Consider the following 9,494-nt stretch of genomic DNA (forward strand, 5'->3'; position numbering starts at 1 on the left):
ATTAAACAAAAATGCTCGTTTGGAGTATGGTGGAGGTGTTTCCCTTTACAACTTGATGCAGGAATGCTGTTTGATTTATACGCGCGGCCTTGACGCCCCCCCCCCCCTCCCCCGGGTCAGTCTGGTACGGAGGCGATGAGAGGAGTGACGGCGAGGCAGACATTAATTAGACGCGGGGAGGAGACGGCAGACGACCTTGGCAAGAGGGAGATTGTATTTCTGTGGGACGAGGGCCGTGGCTAAAAGAGGCAACAAATCATCTCCGATTGCACGTCGAGGGAGCCTCCGAGAAGCACCTGAAGGAAAAAAGCGTGGCCTCCTCGGACTGCAAATGACGGTGGCCGGCTGTGACATTTGTATGGAATTACGTGTCAATTGTGTCCTGCATTTCCAATCAATCCATGACGCAGTTCGAGACTCGTCCATTGGGTGGCGCAAGTGTTTCCCATTCAAAGCATGCGGCAACATTGAAGACCTTTGCGATGTTTGATGGCACTTTTTTTTCGGAGTAAGTTACCCAGGTTAGCTAACTTGAGCTAGCTAACGCACACCAACTCGATAATAAAGGGTTAAAGTCGACCGTCCGCAATCTCTTATTTTGTACCGACTGTTGCGGATGAGGAGTTGAAAGCAGTGAAAGGGGAAAAACAGAGAATGAAGACTGTCATCCAGCACAAAGCAGGACCAAGCGATAAACAGGCTTCCCTTTTTCCCACTGGCCTCACAATGCAACCGTTGAGAGTTTTCAGTCGAGGCCTTTAACAAAACAAAACAAAAAAGGAATTACCGTGAGCTAGCATGTTAAAGCTACACACACAGCACAAGTTGCTGGAGCTGCGCTAGCTAGCAGAGAGTTCCCAGAAAACGCGACAAGACTTTCTATCTTCTTATAGTTGACGCCTCGATGGGAGCAATGAAGACACCCCCCCCCCCCCCCCCCCGGCTTTTCCTGCTTTCTTACGCTCTTTTCTTTTTCTGTCGGCGCAGCTGCCAAAACAAACTGGCGCCGCGATGAGCGTAATAAATATGAGCGATGGGATATTGGCTGGTGCTGACCTCACACCGCGCACCCGGTCGGGGGAGCAGGTGCTGCTCAGATTTATGACCCCCCGCGACCCCTCGCCTCCCACCGCCGTCGCTCTTTCACACGAGCTCTGCGCCCTTCGCGATGGCGGCGACCCGACAAAATCAAGTCTGACTGTGTTGGGCGTCATCTTTTGCAAAGTCGTAAATATTCCCCGCCACGTCTCACGCCTGTGTGGCCTGTGCAACGTTCGTTAAGGTGAACGGAGTGTGAAGCCAACATATGTATCGGGAAACAATTTGAGCCGGCCCAAAGGGAACCTGGGAAGCTTTCAAATTGTTGCCAAAGTCAGGCTCATCACAGCGCCTTACAAAACGCTCGCCCTTCTTTCAAAGACAACCTGCAGCAGAACGGCTAAATGCCGCCTCAGCACGTTTGCGTCATTCTGCGGTGGGCGCAACTCGTCAGCTGACCTCGGAGCAGAATTTTCAAATTTCTCAAGTTGACTGGGAAAAAAACAAAACCCAAATAGCGCACTTTTGCCGCTGACACAAGCAACAAACGACAGCGACGGGTACGGCGTCAAGGCGCGGCATCCGGTACCTGTGTAGCCCAAAGAGTTGTCGTCGCCACGTCCCGGGGTGGGAGCCGCCGTGGGAGCCTCGCTCAGCCCGTCCTGCGCCGCTCCCGTCTCTGTCAACAATAACACCACAGGGACTGAGAACCCGGACGCCGCTTCCGCTCGGTACCCGCCGCCCGCCACGCCCGCCACGCAGGCCCACATAAAACACAGGGTCCATCCCGGCCGACGCTCCATCCCGATTGAGAAAAACGCATCGAAAAGTTAAGTAGGCTCCCTGAGCGTCCCAGCGGGCCGGTGCCGATGTGTCCTGAAGCAGCTTGACATCTAAGTGAGTGTGAAAACAGTCCCGTGTATCAATAAGTGGCCCCACTCAGGGCGGGGGGGGGCAGACTGACACACAACATGATTGACAACCCGCACGCACACACAGACTGGATGCAAATGCAATGATGCGCCATTAATTGCTCATCAGGGCCTTTTGATGGCGACTTTTGTGTCATCTCTTGAGTGTGAAAGGCGGCGTGAGGGCGGGACAAATCCGACACAGCCGTGCTCAATCTCTTTCTGGGTCATTTCAGGGACCGCCCGGGCACCCCGGCCCCGACCCCCACTTCTTTTGGCCACCTCACAGTGAGTGTCAATCTGTCCGAGTATTTGTCAGGGCCTTGTGATAGACAGCAGGCGGCCAGACGGGAAATTTCACTGGAGAGCAGCCAAGTGTGACTACAGAGGGAGGGCGGAAACTGCATAGCGCTCCCGCTGTTGATTCCTTTTGTGCAAGGGTGGCGTTTAGCATGACTAACTGCTGACGGGGGGCATCCGGGGGGTCTGCATCATAGTGTGACACATGTGCGTGATCATGACCTTTTTGAGGCTGCGCTTTCATTCCTACTGTACTTTGCACAAGCTGATAGTTACAATCAAGAACTTCTGGGAGAGGGGCATAGATGAATAAAATATAATAAATAATAATATAAAATAAATGTAAATATTATATTATATTATATTATATTATATTATATTATATTATATTATATTATATTATATTATATTATATTATATTATATTATATTATATTATATTATATTATATTATATTATATTATATTATATTATATTATATATTGTATTTAATCAAATGAGATAATAATGTATAATAATAAATAACGAATACAAATCAATTGTGTGGCACATCAAATAACGACAGCAATAACTTCCTGATGCGAAGTATCAAGAAACGTGATCCAAAGCCTGCATCAAAACGTTTTTTGTCTCAGGTTTGAAAAACACAAAAGATGCTGGAAGAAACTGACCGGCCGGCCGGCTGGCGCCACGCTGCGCCCGACCAGGCGCACGTGCATGCACACGGATTTCAAACGCGAAGGAAAATATGCCAGACAGGTAAAGCGGAGCATCTGACACCGGGCAGGCTTTGTGTTCACAACCCAAAATAGATCAAGAGCATCCTAACGTCTTCATGACTTCATCTCTGTCCCGCCTCCCTTTTTTATCCTTACAACCCAAAAACGAGTTGTTTTTCTTCTCAGTCAAGGAGACGGAAGCCGAATACACTCTTTCATCCCTGGCCCTCGTCTGCAACAATAAATGTGAGGCATTTGCAAAACATTCCTCTGTTCTCAGTTCTCAAACTCACTGGAACAACATCACAGTCAAATTGAATTATATCATGCGAAATAAATATTCAATGGACACAATTTATTCATTGAACGTGCAGACTTCTCGCCAACGTCTATTAAAAATGTAATTTTTTCTGCTTTTTATGTTCTTCCTTGGCCGTCAACAAGGTCACGCCGTTGCGTGTTTATTACGCTCAATATTTCATTTCCTTTTATGAATATTAGACGGCGTGCCAGCTTAAGCTTGCCGCACGCACAAAAAGAAGATTTCCTATAACTTTGCACAGTGACGTCATTGGCATGTGTTTTGCGTTGGACTCCTCGTTCATTGTTCGTCATTGCTCAACAAAACAATTTGGGTTTATGATCGTACCACAGATGGGAACCTTCCGTCCGTATTCCCGCTCCCATGCAGTTCCTCAACGGATCAAAACCATCCGAGCCGTGTCAACGTGAGCTCCGTTGCGGCGTGGGAGCCAAACAACGACGATTAATGACAAGATGGAGCGCAGCCACAACAGTGAGGAGTCTTACGAGGTTCCCGTGGTTTGATGGCGCTTAATAGCAAACATCTGAAACGCAGTTGGTTCATCTTGAAAGCGTCTTGGCCCTGTAATTATCAACTCATCTGCTCGCCAAGGTCCTCAAACAGCTCCCGCCGTCCGTCCCGACTACACACATGAGGCTGATCAGCAAGAAGAGTCGCAAATTGAACTCATTCTGTCAAACGGGAGCGTCAAAATGTGCTGATGTGCTTTTAATTCCTTGGAACAATGGCGCGCGAAAGAAACCAACGTTCTTTTTCTTGCCAGAAGGGGTGAGAGCATCAACATTTATCTTGGGCTAACCTACATTCTGCCTTTTTCCCCCCTGCTGTTCCCACCTCTTCACTTACATGACAAATGTTGGCCAGTTTAGTTCAAAAGGACTCAAAGTATCCACTCAAACTAAAAAAAAAACTCGAGAGAGCTCCAAAGACCTTTTGGAGCTTCTGCTGACTGAAAAATAGGCAAAAGTTCAATCTTCCACAAAATACTCATTGATTGATCAATTGATTGATCGACTGATAGATCAATCACACCCATGCAACCATAGTAAGAACAAACGAGCGAAGCAAAACAAAGCAAGCGTCAAAGTGGCCACGACTAAGAATAGCATATATTTTATTGATCTCTTCCCACCAGCGCTTGTTTGCGCACGCACAAGCACATTTTACGTGACGCATTCTGGAGGAGTGGCCCAAATGTGCGTCTTGGCAGCATTACGCTCATGTATGGCATACCTGTGACTGTACTGCGCATGTTCCTGCAAGTGGGGGGGTGAGGGTTCCGAAAAAAAAAAAAAAAAAAAAGAGACCCACTCCCCAAATGACCACCGCTGGAGAACGGACGCCTCGACTCACTCTGCAGAACCTCTACAAAGTACACAAGATGGCACTCCAAAGCTTAGTACCAGAAATGTGAAACTAATTTCAACACTATGACGAACCTATTTGCTGTTTTTGAGCGAGCAAATGTTTCTCTAGAAATAAAGCAGGACAGCAAAGTCACTTTGCGGCCATAAAAAAACAAGGGTCACATCTCCTTGAGCCGCTCAGCCGGACTCGTCGCCTTTTGCCGGTCCTGTCCTCGTCATTTCCTCTTGGAAGGGCATCAAGACCGGCGCGTCCTTTCAAGGTCCGGCGCAAGGGACGGACACGCGCAAGCACGCACGTGCACACCACTCCATCACTCAAAGGCGCGCTGCCAAACAATCCCATTAGCTGTCAGCGGCCCAAAGGCAGCATGGGGACAGCGGCAAGTGACCCTTTCTCGCCATCCACGCAATCGCGCCTTTTTTTTAGCCCTCATACGCAAAGATTCTACAAAAGTCATACTCCAAAAATGAGAATCAAATTTGCTGAAGTTGGATCTAGTGGAGCAAGCAGCATCCAAAGCAGCACACAACCAAAGGCTCCCTCACTCCTTCAAGCAAAGCGGGAGGGAGGGACGAATGAGAGGTTACTCACGGCTCCTGTCCCCTTTCCACCTCCAGCTGCCTTTGGACTTGCCCGGGGCGTTCCCCGGGGAACACCCGCCGACTAACAGCAGCAGCAGCACCAGTAGCGGCCCCCGCCTCCTCGCCATGCCTGCGAAAGGCTCCGTCTCACCACCGGGAAGCTGCCGTCGTCGTGTCCTTCGAGCCACTCGGCACCCGAGTCAAGTCCTCCTTGATAACTAAATCCATCCCAAAAGTCTCACTTCTTGCTCTCCTCCGAAGTTGAGCAAAGCACGTTTCGCCCAGCCTGTCGCTCATCCCTCTGCGGGCGGGCGTCAGAAATAAATCAGCACTCGGCAGCCTTGACTTTGAGAGCGAGCATCTCACCGCTGCGTGGAGTTATCTCACAGCGGCACACCCACCATGCTCATACACGGATGGATTTTCATCATGTCAGTGCGCGCGCACACACTCGGAGGAGAAGAGGAGTATGACTGGCTGTTAATGTGCAGGAAGGGCAGTAAATCCCGCTAATGGCTCTGAAAGAACATCACACATTACACAGCAGAGCGTCGGAAGCGGCAACGCTTCAGAGTGCCTCGTAAACACAGGAGGAGGACCAGAAGCCTCTGGATACATTTCAGAAAAGGGCCAAGAGATCATATTTTGCTGCTGTGGTTCAATTCAGTAGCAAGTGAACGACAGCAGGTTCCTCTTTGACGGCTAGGTCTTTAATGAGAAGTTCATTTGCCAACAACAATTGAGGCACATGAGCATCACTGGTAGCAATTTGGCTCAAATGAGGTTGCAATAGGACAAAAGTTACACCACGAGCATCTCTCAGGGGGAAAGAAGCAAAGTGTTCCTCCAAAGTAAAATGGCAGCGCCAAGAAACTTTTTTAGGGGGTCCAAGATGCAAAGTCAAGCAGGCTTCGGGGGGGCTGTATTTCCCAAAACCTCTTGGGGTTCAACTTTGGGACTATTGTACTATTGCCGTGATGGAAAGTCCAAATTCTGGTGATTCACATGTGGTTCAAATTCGGTAGTAATCGAACAAAATGTTCAGGACAACTTCTTCTTTGAAATGAAGAGGACCAAAAAATGATTCCATTATGCACCGTGGGACAAAACTTGAAATTCTCACACATTAGCGTCACCCACGACAACGTGGTTCAAGTCTGCTCGCCATCGGACAAAACCTGCAGAACCCAGACCAAGCTGATATTTGGAAAGGAGCCAACGGGCACAAGAGCCGGCCGATCTGCACGACGTGCCGCCGCACGCACAAAAAGACTATTTTGGTAAAGACAAGCTCAGCAAGTCTACGTTTACGGTTACACGCTACGGCTATTGGCTGCAGCAGGTCACTTTGTCAAGTGAAGGTCGCCCCTCCCCTCTCATTCTCTCTCTCTCTCTCTCTCTCTCTCTCTCTCTCTCTCTCTCTCCCTTCTTCCCTGCCAAAGTGTAGAATGTCATTAGCAAGCGCAGAGTGCAGCCTTGTCAAGAGCACAAAGCTTTTTTTTTAATGGCTCCAAATGATCTTACTTGGACGCCAAGCAATAAAAAAAATTATTTCAATTTGGAAATGATTCTAGTTCTGCACATCCTGTTTGACACAAAGAGGGCTGTCGTGTTTACAGCGGGGGTTGGTGATGTCGTTAGTGGAGACAATCTGTCCACTAGAGGTCACTGTTGTACGCAGTTACAGCGGGGGTTGGTGATGTAATACGCGATCCGTCCGCTGGAGGTCACTGTTGTATGCAGTTACAGCCAAGGGTTGGTGATGTAATGCATGGTCTGTCCACTAGAGGTCACTGTTGTATGCTGTCAGAACCTTTCAGCAGAAAGCCAAACTGTTGCTGCTTCATGAGCAGAGCTTTGGGGAAATTAACTTTGCAGATTGTTTGCAGACAAATACTCAAGTAATACTCTCGGCACAGACAGAGGTTGTTGTTTTTTAATGTCAGTTGAATCAATTTGCACTCTTATTGATTATCTCTGTTTGCTTTTGTTCACTTTTATGCCGCTGTCGCCTTCAATACCTGCAGTGATTTGTACGGCCAGCAGATGGCAGTAACGGCATACATTGTTGGAGTGGCGGTGATGGAAGGGGGAGGTTAGTTACCCCCCCCCCCCCCCCCTTCCCTGCAGTTATGGCAGACAATAGGCCCCCGCAGCTTCATCTTTCTCTTGTTGTTTCAACGAGACTAATTACAGTGTCCTTCATCATCTTCACCACTAAAGAAATGCTCAGACTACAGCATCAGGCATACCTCACTAATCCCTCTCAATGATGATGTGTTACTTTTCCCTTAATCCTGTTAATCCCGCTAATACTACATTGCTCCTAATATAAATTTCAGACCTTTTCATCATGTTAGCAAAAAGTAGGCAGCAGGATACTCGCTAACTGGATATGAAAATATTCTCGTGTTTGAGGTTGGACCCCAAAAGCTTTAGTTTTTTTTTCTTTGTAAAAAAAACAAAAGAGTATAAATTGTGTGTGTGATGTTGTAAATAGTTGTAGACGGAAAATGGCAAGACAAGGTAGCGGAGTGGCAGCCACTTCAAAATGTGTCACAATAAAGTTTGCAATATTAATGGCGAGCCTGCTGGCTGATATTAGGTGGACGGACAGTATGCCATTGATTTGCTTGTGGAAAAACACGCCATCGGCGGTTGGCCACGCGCATCTCGGGACAGACCAAGAGCTGCTGCATGCACGTTGCGAGAATACAAAAATAAAAAACAGCGCAGTCAGTCGTTGTGCCGTATGTATATGATGAAGATGATGATGATGAAGACGGCATCGGCCTCGCTATGATTAATGGAGCCATTTTCTTAGCGCGGCTTGGCGAGCGGGCCCCCACTTGGCCCCCATTACGCCTCCGCCATGCCATTCGTCAGGCCAGATACGAGCGCTCTTGTATTTACGTGTCTTTTTTTTTTTTTTTGCCTGATTTATGAACCGCTGCGTCCGAGTTGCCGGCACGACGCGTCCTTTGCGTTTGACTGAACCTTTTAAAATTGTATTCATGTGTATAATACCATTTTTGTCTAAACAAGCGTGTTTCTATTAACAAATGTATGTTCCTGTAACCAATTGTGTTTGTATTAACAATTGTTTGCAAAAGCAATTGTGTATTTACAAAAGAAATAAATTGACAGAAAGTTAGGATAAAAATTCTTTGTTTTTGTGCCTAAACGTTTAACTTTCACCAATGAATTTGCAACCAAGTGTTGTATTGTTAATATTGTTCTGAACAATTTCCATGAATTCCTACGGGGGTGAAAAACACACATAGACAATTCCCTCCGTTTAGAAGCGTATGCAAATGCGCTGTTAAATTTCATTTTTCAAATCCCTTTAATCAGGAGCGGGGGAATAAAGCCAGCTGGTAGGAACCCGTGTTAGGATGTAATTAAGCATCTGATTGAATTTTCCGAGCTGAGCAAAAGTGCGCCTGCCAAGATGTGGCGGCAGGAGGGGGGTGGCGAGAAATGGCCAGGGGCTGCGAAGGCGAGGGGGGGCGGCGGGGGCTCGTGCACCAGAGTCAGTGTTTCGGGCCGGGGAGGGGGGATTACAGGATGGCGTGCGGCAGTGCGCCACGACGGGAGGCCCGGACCTCGAGGCGCGTTTGGAATTGTCTCGCATGCGTGCACAGCGATCAGAGGAGCATTTTTCTACACGTCTGAGGAAGCTCCCGCGTCAATCATCTCCCGGCTGGCGTGAAAACATATGCTGCCGAGAAAAAACTGGCAGCCATGCCGTGCCGGAAGCAAACATTTTGACTAAATAACAATGGAGAAGACGTTTTTTAATTACTCTGTGCGCTTTCGGTAGTCGGTTTGCATCCAGGAGAAAAGTCGGCTGTTACCCCGGATGAGTCAACAGAGGGCGCTGCAATCAATTACCAAAAAAAAGAAAACCTTTTGGATCTTACAGCTATTCTTATTTCATGCAAATTAATTTGTTGCATTTGCAATTTGGGAGTTAAGGTGACAGAATGTTACCAAAACATATATATGTTGATTGAAGTGAATATAAGCCCTGGTGGCGTTGCTTCGTTTCTCAAATCCCCCACTGCCGCCTGTTTGCAATCTCTGGCCTAACGTTGCAAAGCAACGCCAAGAACTGCATGTATAAACACGCTGAAAACCCGATGACATCCATTTGGTCGAAAAACCAACAAAGATGCAAAATCCGCATTCCCCGTCGAAGGAGAGACGATAACAAAGGCTCAAGAGTGGAGCGCTGTCGTCTGTAGTTAAGG

General features: G+C 47.8%; 1 protein-coding gene across 1 annotated transcript in view; it reads right to left on the reverse strand.

Annotated features, from left to right (window-relative positions):
- The window catches only part of LOC133155738 (roundabout homolog 1-like), a 71,183-nt gene extending 65,047 nt beyond the window's left edge, over positions 1-6,136 (reverse strand). The window contains exons 1-2 of the mRNA XM_061281263.1: positions 5,252-6,136; positions 1,628-1,717 (exon numbers count right to left, since the gene is read on the reverse strand). Coding sequence (XP_061137247.1) covers positions 1,628-1,717; positions 5,252-5,369 — 208 coding nt within the window. The 5' untranslated portion in view covers positions 5,370-6,136. The remainder of the gene's footprint in view (positions 1-1,627; positions 1,718-5,251) is intronic.
- Positions 6,137-9,494: the final 3,358 nt, after the last annotated feature.

This window comes from Syngnathus typhle, linkage group LG6 (genome assembly GCF_033458585.1).
Source record: "Syngnathus typhle isolate RoL2023-S1 ecotype Sweden linkage group LG6, RoL_Styp_1.0, whole genome shotgun sequence".
NCBI classification, from domain to species: domain Eukaryota; kingdom Metazoa; phylum Chordata; class Actinopteri; order Syngnathiformes; family Syngnathidae; genus Syngnathus; species Syngnathus typhle.